At 38.6% G+C, this 13870-nt stretch overlaps 1 protein-coding gene across 1 annotated transcript in view; it reads left to right on the top strand.

Moving 5' to 3' along the window:
* Positions 1 to 13870, top strand: part of RECK (reversion inducing cysteine rich protein with kazal motifs) — a 73592-nt gene that overhangs the window by 5400 nt on the left and 54322 nt on the right. Inside the window, exons 2-3 of the mRNA XM_021004604.2 lie at positions 5519 to 5577; positions 12437 to 12511. Of these exons, the coding sequence (XP_020860263.1) occupies positions 5519 to 5577; positions 12437 to 12511 (134 nt within the window). The remainder of the gene's footprint in view (positions 1 to 5518; positions 5578 to 12436; positions 12512 to 13870) is intronic.

The following is a 13870-nucleotide window of genomic DNA, read 5'->3' on the forward strand; positions in this document are numbered from 1 at the left end:
TTTTGATCACAGATGGCAGGACAAGGGAGCATTGGATGGAAGTTGTAAAGAGACAGATTTGGGCTTGAGATGGGGGGGGGACAGGACTTCCTATCACCTAGAGCCATCTAAAAGTGAAACAGGCTACCTCCAGAGGTTGTGGAGAAAGTTCCCCTTCCATGAAGGGCTTCAAGTAGAGTCTAGATGACTACTTCACTTTCTTTAGGGATTTCCTTTGGGTATGGGTTGGACTAGATGGCTAGTGATAACCCTTTCAACTTCTTGATTCCCTTACTCCTTTATTTGTATCTCTAAGGAGAACCTGTGAGCTGTCTTCCTTTTAGTTGTAATTTCTTTATGTAAGATAGTTCTAAGGTATAATATTTGGTTTTATTAATAATGAGGATCTGTCTATGAAATGAGAAATTTGGACCAGATGGCCTCGGAGATCCCTTCCAACTTTAGAGCTATGATTGTTAAGGCTTACTTCTTCCAGAAGTCTGTCAACTTGGTCATTGGACAAGGATCTTATACTGAGTACCACAATTGTTTATGATCTAAAAACTAATTCATTGTATTGCTCTGTTCCCTTTTCTGCAACTCTGACCATGTCACAGTAGAAGCAGAAGGGGACAACAGAATATGGAAGGATATTTTGTGTGGTTTTTGTTTGTTTCATGATTTGTTGTGGCTAAATAATTTATGTTGTGATGGTGAACTTATAAGTAATGGGCCTTTCCAGACTTAGCTAGGCTTAGCCTTGGTTAGCAGATAGGCTGTTGCTGGAACTAAATATTTGTAGAAATAATTTGTGTTCCTTTTGTTTTCCTTTTTTTATTCATTATACCGTTTTAAAACTAATTTGTTCAATTAGTAAAAATCCACCTTCTGTCCTCACCCCATTCCCCCATTGAGAAAGAAGAAAACAGCCCCCTTGTTACAAATTTGTATAGTCAGGCAAAAAAAATCTCAACATTGGACAAGTGCCCCCCCCCCAAAAAATATTCCCCATTCTGAGCCTTTCACCTTTCTATCAGGAGGTGTGGAAAGTATATTCATCATGAATCCTATGGAATTATAGTTGGTTACTATGCTGATAAGGGTTCTTAATTCTTTCACAGTTGTTTATCTTTGCAATATTGTTGTCGTTGTAAAAATTGTTCTGATTCTACTAACTTTACTGTGCATCAGTTCACACAAGTCTTCCTTGGTTTCTTCAAAATTAATTTTTTTTTGGTGAGGCAGTTGGGATTAAATAACTTACCCAGGGTTACACAGCTAGTAAGTGTCAAGTATCTGAGGCTGAATTTGAACTCAGGTCCTCCTGACTCCAAGGCCAGAGTTCTATCCACTGCACCACCTAGCTGCCCCTCAAAACTATTCTTCATCATTTATTTATTATAGCACAGTAATATTATGTCACTCTTATATTACCATAACTTATGCAGCTATTACCCAATTGATGGGTACCCCTCAGGTTCCTATTCTTTACCACCTCAAAAAGAGAAATATTTTTGTACATGCTTAGAGTTCGGATTGCTTAGGACCAAATCCCTCACTTAATCTACCCTCCCTTTAATTATCTCTTCTTCCTTTTCTATCCTGTTTCCCTACTGAATGAAATATGTTTCATAGTGTATGTATCCACTGTGTATTTGTGTATTCCGTTGACAGTTCAGGTAAGAGTGAGGCTCGCTTCTTAGCTGCTCCCCCATCCTTTCCTCCCTCTTTGAATAAACTTCTACTTGCACACTCTTGATTATATGAAATAATTTTCCCTGACCTTCCTCTCCTTCCCTCAATCCTCCACCTTCAGTATATTTTTCTCTTCCTTCCTTTCTATTCTATTAAGGGTCATCAAGACATAACAGCCATTTCAAGCCCTCTGTCTAATTAGATCCAGATGATAGAGTTCACAGGGGTTTAGTTCTATATAACCTCCCTATATTAGAATGTAAATAATTTATCCTTATTTAGTCCTTTATGATTGTTTATTCATATTTACCTTTTTATATTTCTCTTGACTACTGTGTTTGCACTTCAGAGTTTGTGTGCAACTCTCTTCTTTTCATCAGGAATGCTTAGAAGTCCTCAAGTTCATTGAAGGTCCATTTTCCTTCCTTTAGGATTATATTCAGTTTTTCTGACTTTTTCTTGGTTATAAGCCTATATCCTTTATGTTCTGGAATATAGTGTTCCAAGCTCTCTACTTCTTAGAGTGGATGCTAAATCTTGTGTGATCCTGACTGGGGCTCCTTGGTACTTGAACCCTTTCTGCCTGCTTGCATTATTTTTTCTTTGACTCAGAACTTCTGAATTGTTGGATACATTGTTTCAGGGAGTTTTCATTTAGTAGTTTCTTTCAGGAGCTGACCCGTGGATTTTTTTTTTCTATCTCCTCTTTAACCTCTGGCTGTAAAGGATCCAGGCAGTTTTCTTTTATGACTTTTTGAAATATGTTGTCTGTGCTCATTTGGTCATAATTTTCAGGCAGTCCAATGATTCTTCAATGATCTCTCCTCAGTCTGTTTTCCAGTCTGTTTTTTTTGTTTGTTTGTTTTGTTTTTTGTCTATGAGATGGCTTAAATTTTCTTCTATTTTCTCAGTCTTTTGACTTTGTTTTTAACTATCTCTTCTTGTCCATTGGCTTCTGTTTGGTCCAGTTGAGGATTTTCAGGGATTTGTTACTTGGGCAAGACTTTGTGTGTCTTGTGCCAAACTGTTAATTCCCTTTCCAATTCTTTCTTCTATACGTCTTATTTCTTTTCCAAATGCCCTCTCCTCTCCACCCCTAGCATTCTCATTTCATTTATAAAGACATTTTCACTATTTTTTTAACTTTTGCTTCATCTGTTCTAGGAATTCTTGTGTGCCTTCTGTGTTTTTCTTTGAGACTTTGGAGATATTTCGGAGTTACTTCTTCTTGTGGGTTTGTCTTGAGTGTCCCTGTGACAGCTTTTTATGGTGAGATTTTTTTGTTTGCTTGTTCTTCTAGCCTGCTTCCTGGACTTTGTATTAGGACCATGCTTTTGGAGGGAATGTCTGGGCTGGTCCTGCTGCTGTTTTCTTGGGGTTATTGAGTTTGGTGTTTTAGGACTTAAAGGGACAGCCCAGGCTGGGAACCCATATACTTTTTGTGCTCCCAAAGTGGTCTGATCCAGGGAAAAGTCTGATTGCTGCCCTTCTGGTTTGAGCAACAGGCCTGTGGGTTTAACCCAATTGGAGCTTCAGGAGACTGCTACTGGACTCAACATCAGCCAGCTGGAAAACCCTGATGGTTCAGTGACAACTCAAGGACTCCCCTTGGTCTGGGATGCCTTCCCTGATTATTCCAGTTTGGGCTTTACAGTGGTCTAGAAGCTGGAATGGAGACCTTGTTCCACTCCTGTGGTCCAAGCAATACAACTGATTTTTCTGAACTTAGTCCTGCTCAGCCTAGGGCCCATGATTGATCCTTATCCTGGGATGCAACTCTTAGGTGCAGGTGTTCTCAGGCTGCCCCAGATCTGTGACTGAACTAGGTAGTGAGTGACAGAGCTGCCAGTTTGTAGCTACACAAGCCCCTTTATGCTGAATCTGGAACCTAGCATCTAGGATCTGGCAGCTAGGCAGCATGGTGGATAAGGCAGTGAAGGTGGAGTCAGGAAGACCGGAGTTCAAATCTGGCCATAGACATTTGCTAGCTGAGTGACCCTGGCAAATTACATAACCTTTGCCCCAATTTCCTCAACTCTAAAATGAGAACAATTATAGCACTTCCCAAGGTGGTTGTGAGGATCGTAGGAGATAAGGTGTACAGTGCTTAGCATAGTGCCTGGCATATAGTGGATGCCTAATAAATGCTTGTTTCCTTCTTGCCCTGGTTTGTTCTGAAATGTTCAGTGTGATTAGCTCCTGGTCACGCCTTGTTCTCATTGTCTATAGATTTCTCTATGTATCTCCCTATGCTAACTACGGCTGGAAAAATGACTTTGTGGTTTTTTTTTCCCTTGGATTTCTTAATCAGGCTTTGGTCTGGTGTGTTTTCTAGACCTGGAGAAGTTTGGGGAAGGGGACAGAGCTCAATGTATTTCTTTTTTGCTACTTCACTATCTTGGCTGCTGCTAGAGCCAAATGAGGTTATATTTTAACTGGAACTTAAATAATAGATTGGTGGGTTTATTCTTCTTGAGGTGCTAAAAGTGTTTTGTAAGTAATTCAACTTTGTTCTTCATGTTCTGTGATTCCAGGTCTATTGTGCAAAAGAGTTGTAGTAAGATGACAAGTATCTTAAAGTGGTAGTCAGAAAAAGTAAATGTGTCAAAAATGAAGGTAGATTATAAAGTCACCATCAGACCGTTTCTAGAGTGTTATCTTAAGTTCTAGGGTGTGATATTTTGAGAACAATATGATCATGCCCAAGGTGGTGGGCAAACCATGCCATTTTAGGAAACATTTGAAGGAATTAGGGATGCTTTTCTTGGAGAAGAGAAGACTTAGCTATTTTCAAGTACTAGACGGTCTGTCATGTGGAAGAGAGATTAGCCTTGTACAGGTGGGCAGATTTAGGACCAACAGGTTAGAAGTTTCAGGCAGATGAATTTTGGCTCAGTATAAAGAAAAATTTCCTAATGACTAGAGCATGACAGAGGTATATTGGATTGTTTTCAGAGGCAGATTTGTTTACTCTTGCTTGAGATCTTCAAGGGGATTCTGGATGACCATTTCTTGGGATGTTTAGTGTTAGACTAGTTGGCTTCTGAGATTCTTTTACTTATGAAATTTTGTGATTTTTTTGATGAATTATTAAAAAGATCTTAGTGTATTAACTTCTCAGGATGACTCAAAAACCATGTGGTTGTTTGCAGAATCTCTCCTTTGACTGCAGAGGACCTTTACAGATCAACTGTGTTATCTGATTTCTTTGGTATTTGGTTAATTTAGGATATGTGATATGTTGTTTCTTTTATCGTTTAGTATAATGTCTTTAGGGAGAAAGTACATACATTATTTATATTTTAATGAGAAAAGTGAGGCAGAGATATTAAGTAACATTAAGTTTGGAAGGGCATTTTATAAAATACAAAAACACATAAGTGGTTAGACTCTAATAAAATTTCACTTCAAAGCCCTGTGTTCCAAAAACCTGAACATAGTCTTCCATGTTTGCTCCTTAAGTATAGTTCATTCCTGTCATCAAATTGTCTCCATCATTTTGTAATTTTATATTATTTTCATATCAAATTCATCTTAGGCTACATTAATAGACTTTATAGTGTCCAAATTAAGGAGATAGGCCTACAGTACTTTGCCCCCATCACAGCTGCTGTGTTGTGTTCATTTCTGGTTACTATGTTTTAAGAAGTACCATGATGGTAAGAGAATTGATAATAATGCCAGTCTTTATGGATTTTTCTAAAACTGAAAAAATTGTCATTTTAAAAAATGTTATTTTTGGTGTTCCAGTTCAGAGTGGATTATTTATTGTACATATGTGTGGGCTTATTTAGTTATTTAACAGTTTGGAAGAATGAGAATTCTTTTTTTTTTTTCACCTTAGGTGCCTTATGTTGTTATCATGCGAAGGATAACCTAATGTGTCGTGATGTTTGTGAACAGGTAAGTTTGTGCAATAGTTGTAGCAATATTTAGTTATATATAAGGCTTTGAATCCTGACCCAGTGATAAGACTATATGTCTATTTTCTAAGAATCAGCTTCGCTAAATATAAAGAAGTAGAAATTTTTTGAGGGGTGAGGTAGGAGCTTCGAAACTCATAAAGGAGGTAGTCTAAAGTTATAGAGGAGGTAGTCTAATAAGGTGTTGCAGGTGTTATATTATGTGTTAGGGCAAGATGAAGTGATAGCTTCTCTAAGTATCAAACTAAGTTTTTAGCTATTTAGTTTATTAAAAAACAACAACAAACCTTTTGGGTTTATTACTAAACTTATAGGTGAGGGGTAATTTAGGATAGTGTTTGTTTGGATTTTAGCAAAAGTTTTGTTTAAGTGACTCGTACCAGTCTTGTGGAGTAGTTGGAGAGGTGTAGACTAGACTACAATTCACTTAGATGAATTCTGAATGGGTTGGATAACTGGACTCAAAGAGACTGCAAAATGTTGCTTACAGGCTTTCTAACAACATAGCTTCAGTATCTGTGTCAAAATCATAAAAAATTCTCAGAAATATTAAAATAACGAACTTGGGCTTTTTAAACACATACTATATGCCTGGCAGTAGGAAGGGATAAAGGTACAAAACTGAAATAGTCCCTGCCCTCTAGGAATTTATCTTTTTTCTCGGAGAGAGGGGTCTGGGGAGTACAGTGTATTCACAGATAACTACATACAGTATATGTAGGGACAGATACAAGGATTGGACCTGATTTCATTGATGTGTGGAAACTCCTGAATGAGGAAACTCCTAACCCAGGTTGACTTCTTTGAAATTTCTAGTCTTAATTGCCTAGGGTCATGTTGCCTATAGGTTATATGATTTGGCCAGGATGTGCCAGAGGTGGGTCTTCAACCCAGGTCTTCCTGGCTTCTAGTCTGGTTTGCTGTCCACTGGTCTGCTTCCCTGTACACTAGTGGTGTCAAACTCAAATGGAAACAGATCCTTGCAGACGGCATATTGACTTAGAAGACCAGAAATTAATATTATCTATGTTGTATTGCATTTTTATTTGTTTTGTTAAACATTTTCCAATTACATTTTTATTTCTTTTTTGGAGGCAATCATAACTTGCCCAGGGTCACACAGTTAGTAAGTGTCTGAGGCCAGATTTGAACTCAGGTCCTCCTGGTTCCAGGGCTGGTGCTCTATCCACTGAGCCACCTAACTGCCCCTCCAATTACATTTTAACCTGGCTCTGGCCACACTTGGTTTCATGGCAGCTGCAAGTTTGTACAGTATATGAACAAAGTAATTGGGGGGATGCGAGTGGGGACACTAACAACCAGGGGAATCAGAAGGTATTACTTGACCTCAAACTTCAGGAAGCTGGGGTGGGTTCAGAGAGGCAGAAGTGAGGAGGGAGAACATTCCAGGCATTGTGGCTAAAAAGATATTGAAGCAGAAGATGGAATGTCTTGTATAGGGAACAGCCACTAGGCCAATTTGGTTGAATTATAGAATATGGGAGGGGGATAGATATTATGTAATCAGCTTGGATAGCTAGGCTAAGTGAGATTGTGAGGGCTTCAAATGCTCAGGAGAAAAGCTTATACTCTTATCTTAGAGGCAGTAGGGAACCTCTGAAGTATCTTGAATAGGAAGCAACGTGGTTCGATCTGGAATGTCAGTTTGGTAGCTTTGTGGGCAATGGATAGATAGGCAAAGAGGAGACTATATACAGGAGGATGCTTTAGAAGGTCATTGCAGTAGTCTAGGTGAGAAGTGATGAGAGGGGATGGATTAGGGTAGTTGTGTGAATGGGCAGAAGCAAAATGATGTAAAACATGTTGAAGAAAGTAAAATTGACAAGGCTTGGAAACTGATCAGATATGGAGGGTGAGAATGACAAGCTGAGGATAAGGATGAGTTTGCAAACCTGGGTAACTAGAAGAATGGTAGTGCCATTATAAAATAAACAGGGAAGTTAGAAGGTGGTGTTAGTGGAGCTTAAGAGAGAGATGAAGGCTACATAGGTAATTTTTTGAGTTATCTTCATATAGATGATAGTTGAATCCATAGGAACCAACGATATCCCCAAAAGATCAACAGACTATGTGCTGATTTCTTTTCCTGCTCACTACAAACATGCCCAAATCTCACAACCTTAGAAAGCCTCCACCATCCCCTCTATCTGTCTCTCTATACCTCTCCTTCCTTTTTCAACCACATGCCTAGAAAAAGCTGTCTGTAATTATTGCCTCTGTCTCTTCTCACTCCTTAAACCCTTTGCAGTTTGCCTTCTGACATAATACTCAACTGAAACTTCTCTCTTCAAAATTACCAGTGATCTTTTAATTGCCAAATACCATGTCCTTTTCTCAGTCTTCATTCCTACAATCTCTCTCTGTAGCATTTAACACTGTTGACCACCTCCTCCTTCCACTACTCTTCTCTGTGGGGTTTTGTGACACTGCTTTCTCTTGGTTCTCCTCCTGCCTATCTGACCATTCCTCAGTCTCTTTCATCATCCATAGCCACCTAACTGTTGGTGTACCTGGCTCTGTCCTTTATCCCTTCTCTTGAATCTATAAACTCTACCTCTTGTTGACCTGTTCGGTTCCTGTGGATTCAGTTATTTGTATATAAATGACTTCCACATCTAAATATCCAGCACAGTCTCTCTCCTGAGCTCTAGTTCTGTATCTCCAAATACTTATTCATCATTTCAAACATTTCATATTGTAGACATCTCAAACTTAACATGTCTAAAACAACTCATTTTCTTTCCCTTTTCCTTTTGTGCTTACCTGTTTCTGTCGAGGACAGAAATCCTTTTAGACTTCCAGTTTCTCAACCCTGGTATTATTCTTGACTCTTTACTCTCCCTTACCCCACATATTCAGTCAGTTATTTTTTTTACCTCTACAACATCTGTCACATTCATCCCTTTCTCTCTACTCACAATCATCACCCATCACCATAGTTAGGTCATTTTCAGCTGTCATTGGGACGACTGTAACAACCTCTTCATTGAGCTTCCTGACTTAAGTCTTTCCCCACTCCATCCTCCACATCACTGCCAAAGTGGTTTTCCTAAAATGTAGGTCTCCCGTATCACTCCCTTACACATTAAACTCCAATTGATCCCTCCTACTTTGATGATCAATGTAAACTGTTTAGCATTTCAAGTCTTTTATAACTTTGCCTTAACCTATCTTTTCTAGCACTATTATACATTACTTCCTTTTACACATTACAGTATAGTCAAAACTAGTTTTCTTATTGTCTTTCATAGATAGCACCCCATCTTTGTTCTCCATGCTTTTGTGCTGACTGTCCCTCATGTCTGTGGTTCCCCCTCTCACTTTTGCCTTGTAAAATCCTTGGCCAAATTAAGTCAACATTTGTTTAGTGCTGCTTTTGTTCCAGGCACTATACTAAAGATGTAAATACAAGCAAAAGACAGTGTCTACTCTCAAGGAGCTTTCATTCTAATGGGAGGAGATAAAACATAAAAGTGAGCTGAAAAGTTGGAGGGTGTGGTTGGGTTGATGGCACCAGAGAATTAGAAATGAACAGGGAAAGGAGAGAGATGGCTGACCTTAGGCCCTTCCTCAAAATGGAGATTTCAGGTGAACTCAGCTATGGAAAGAAGAGAATCACAGGGTTGGAGGGATGTTCCAGGGTGGAGGCAGCTGAGGCATGAAGGCAAAGTCCAGAGAGTCAGAAGCTGAGCTGGGACAGTAGTGAAGTTTATTTGACTCAATTCCAATGTCACCTTCTATATAAGAAATTTTCTAGATCCCTTTAGCTTCCTACCCCCATAGTCACTTTTTCTTTATTTTGTTATACATGTTTCCCCCAATTGAATGTAGGTGCATTGAGATGAGGGGCTGTTTGACTTTTATATTTATTTCCTTGGTGCTAGTGTAGTACTTGGCAAATGGTAAACACTAAACAAATACTTGTTGATTGATAGAGGAGAGTGGCTAGGACAGAGTCCTGTAGTACACTCATGCATGGGGGCAGGATATGGATAATGATCCTGCAAAGGAGACTGAAAGGTATACATGATACAGGTAGAAAGAGACACTGCTGTAGTACTATAGTGAACTTTTCATATTTGAAATAAGAGTGATAACAAAAAATCATACAGAGAAGAGACTATCCAGAAGAGAAAGGGATGGCTAATGTTAAATGCTACCTAGAATATAGGAGGGATAAAGACTGAGGAAAGAGTGTTGGCTTTTACAATAAAAATATAATCAGTAGCCTCTAAAAGTGGGATGGAAGCCAAACTGCAAGGAATTGAAAAGTGAGAGGGGTGGGAGTGAAGGCAGCTATTGTATATAGCTTTTTCTAAGAGTTTCACTATGAAGGGAAGGAGAGACTTAGAGTGATAGGTTGAAAGGTACTGTAGGCTCAAACAACAGTTTTTTTAAGCTTGTATGAGACTAGGGCATGTTTGCTGCTAGTAAGGTATGGGGCTGTGTTTAAGGTTGAAAGTTCAGGAGAAATAGAATGGTGGAAGGTATAATATCCTGGAGGAAATGGGAGGAGATGGAATTAAGAGCACAATCAAAGAAATTGGTGTTGACAAAGAGAAGGAGTACCTCTTAGAGACTGGAGCAAAGGAAGAGGGAGTAGGGAATAATGTTGAAGTGTTTTGAAATGTGGAATTGGGAAGGAGAGGGAGCTCAAGACATCGGGCCTAAATTTTTTTTAGTGAAGTACAAGGTGAGGTCCTTGGCTGAGAGGGAGGAAAGAAGGGGTTGTGTAGGTGGCTTGAGAAGAGAGAAAGTTTGGAATAGCTGCTGTGTAGAGTATGTCAGAGAGTCTGTCAGGGAAGAGTAAAGGATTGGCGTGTAGCTGTGAGGACTCAGCTCTGAGACCGGATATCAAACTTTTAGTAGATCTTGTCAGTCCTATTGTGTGATTTTTAGCTTATGTAGCATGTGAGCAGGAATGGAGAACGCAGATGGAGTAATTCAGAGGTGATGTTTGGAAAAGGATGAATGGCAGTAAGACAATGGAGCAGGAAGTTGAACTGGTTGACTAAAGGGTCAAGATTTTGAAGGAAGGAAAATGAGGCCAGAACATATATGAGGTCATAGTGAGGACAGGATAGATATAGGAAGATATAGATCTAGCAAGGGTGAAGCACAGAGAGAAAAGGAAAGACAGAAAGTTATAATCAGAAGAATTTCAGAGAGAATCACCCTCTCTTATCATCAATATCAAATGAGACATAAAATAAGATTATGTGCTTGGCATAGGTGTTTACTATTGTTATAGAGGAGATCATGCACACAATCCAGGTTGAAGAATGGTGAAGACTAACAGATGTTACCTGTCTGCAGATGGTTTACAGATTGCATCAAGCTGCGGAGTATCACAGAGCCTCCTATATGAGGTCTATAAATTACTCTAAAGAATTTGGCTTCTCCACAGAGAAAGAATAAGCAGAGGAAGAATAATTGTTGTCTACTTACGATGAGCATTTGAATAGACAGTCTATGGCACTTGTCCATCATTATGTGTATTTTGGACAGGCATTACAAATAGACAATGAGTTGACCCCATGAAAGGACAAGAGGAAGAATGTAGACTGGATTGACTTTGAGATATTGCACATTTCTTTTAATTGCTCCAAGTTTCTCCCTGAAACAAAACCCCATCTTTTCAGTCCCAGTCTTCCAGTGATGATGTGTCCTGCAGATCATGGCATATTCTACTCAGAAATGAAATAGAGGATCACCCAAAAAGAAATGGAGAGCCATGTGGTGGATGTAGATAGACTATGGACTTAGAGAAACAAAATAAAAAAGACTGCAGCATTTGGAGGCAGGAAAAACTGAATTCAAATCACACCCTTGACATTAGTTATGCTACCTTGGGCAAGTCACTTCATCTCACTGCCTAGGTTTCCACATCTGTTAAATGGGTATTATAATAATGGTGGTCCTACCTCATGGGGTTATTGTGAGCTTCACATAAGCTAATGTATAGATTGTATTTTTCAAAACCTTTAAGCACTATGGAATGTTGGGTTATTATGAAGGAGAGCAGTATAGCACATATCCTCACAGAAGTGTATGACTGGAAGAAGTCATAAAAAATCAAAAAAAAGTCAGTCACATCACATGGAGAGGAAGGGAGTGATAGCCAGAAGACAGCACACATGCTCCATTGATAGGCTCTCAATAGCAAAAGAAAAGTAAGTATTTTGGGTGAACCTCTGTGGCAAACTGACAGGAGGAGAAGGATGAGAGTTGTACAAATTGAGTGACATGGACACATGATCTGCGTTATTTGAGGAAATCTCATATTTATGAGGTCACAGCCTAGATCCATATTAATTGAAAGTAAACCAGTTTCTTTGAATTTGAAACATCCTTTCTATAGTGACAGGTGATTTCTTATTGTTGTTTTAGTTTTTGGTTTTTTTTTTAAACTCTAATTCCTGAAGCTTCCTTTGAAAGAAGAGTTAATTGCTATTTACATTAGCCTAGGATAATTTCCTGTTTGGAGGCAATTTTTTCCTTCTGTTTTAGAATGTTCTGTTGTTTGCAAGCAGTTTAATGGAACTGTATAGAATACTATTGTTTTGGGGTTTTCATGATACTCAGCTTTTCTCCCATATGGTCATTAAAAAACAACCTCTCAAACTGTAGCATATTGTGTTTCTTGATTATTTCCTAACTAATGATTGCACAGTGTTTAAAAGTTACTTTTAGCAGGTATATTTGGAAAATGAATAAAGATTTTCAGCATAGCACTTGAACTTAGGAAAAAAGTTTGTGATGTTTTTATTTATTGGGTTTTTTTTTAAGTTCCATTGAAACTTTTTTTTCTTAAATAGATCTTATCATCAAAAAGTGAATCTCGCCTAAGACACCTTTTACAGAGAGCACCAGGCTATTGCCCAGAATCAATGGTAGGACTTTCAAAAATTTAACTATGGTAGCTCTGTGTGTGTGTGTGTGTCTTTTTTTTTAAACAAACTTAAGCATCTAATGAAGCACTTTTACACTAACTTATCTGTTGTGCTTGGGGTCTCTGTTGTAAGAAAATGTTAGATTTAACTTTGTGAAATGAAAAGTTTCTACATAAATTACTATTAAGAGATTGTTTCATAGTCCCCTATGATTTCATTCTGAAAACTGTAATTATAAGTATGATAGAATTTTTAATAATGTGAAATTTTAATGGAATTTGGTGATTTTTTCATTATATTCCATTATATTTTAAAGAATTTTATGAAAACTAGAACAGTCATTGAGAAGCAACTCAGTGGTGGATGGAGGGCCAGCCTGGAGTCACAAAGACCAGGGTTCAAGTACTATTTCAGACACGTACTAGAGTTGTCACTATGGGCAAATTACATAACTTCTTAGTCTCCCAGGCAGCTCTTTTAAGACTATAAGTTACAGAAACGTTACTGATTTGTATTGGTGGATGGAATTGGTACATCAGTGAAATCACTCTATCTTTACCCCCATCTCCCAGATGTCATAACTAGGGACTTAAGATTAACTTTTTGCTTCAGAGTAAATATCTGGCAAGATTTAATGGGCTGAAGATAGCATATAACCTCTCACAGCCCTACTTTCTCTCGTTTTTCCATGTCATGAGGAAATAGTTTGCTGTTTGTCCCTACTTAGCCTGGGCCTTGAAGCTGGAGGTGGCTCTAGATACTTCATTATTCTAAGGCAGGGATGGGGAACCTGCAGGCTCAAGGCCACATGTGGCCCTCTAGGTCCTCAAGTGTGCCCTTTGACTGAATCCAAACTTCACAGAACAAATCCCCTTAATAAAATTATTTGTTCTGTAAAACTTGGATTCAGTCAAAAGTCCACATCCAAGGACCTAGAAAAGCCATGTGTGACCTCAAGGCCGCAGGTTCCCCAGCCCTTTTGTAGGGGTTGGGTCAGTACAAGGATAGGCCAAGGAATCCCATTGCTTACTTTGGAGACCCTCTCCAGACATGGAACCACACATAATTAAAAACTCTAAATTAATAGCTAAACAGTTGATTTTTCCCTTTTAATTTTTGTGCTTTTGTGATTTTCAAAGAGTTAAGGCGGAACCTTTATCTCTGTTGCTTCTTTTTGCAATGGACAAAGTAGGCCAATTTTTTTTTTCCTGCTCTGGTTCTGACAGTTTGTCTTACTGGCACTGGGTTTTAAGAAATGTTCCTAATAACTTTGAGTCAGATTTTTACACGTAGTGGTATGATCAGAAGAACCGTTGTTTCAATCTGGAATGAATATATTGACATGGACGTAATTAAATT

This window comes from Phascolarctos cinereus, unplaced genomic scaffold (assembly GCF_003287225.1).
Source record: "Phascolarctos cinereus isolate Bilbo 61053 unplaced genomic scaffold, phaCin_HiC Scaffold_4;HRSCAF=312, whole genome shotgun sequence".
In the NCBI taxonomy this organism is placed as follows: Eukaryota; Metazoa; Chordata; class Mammalia; order Diprotodontia; family Phascolarctidae; genus Phascolarctos; species Phascolarctos cinereus.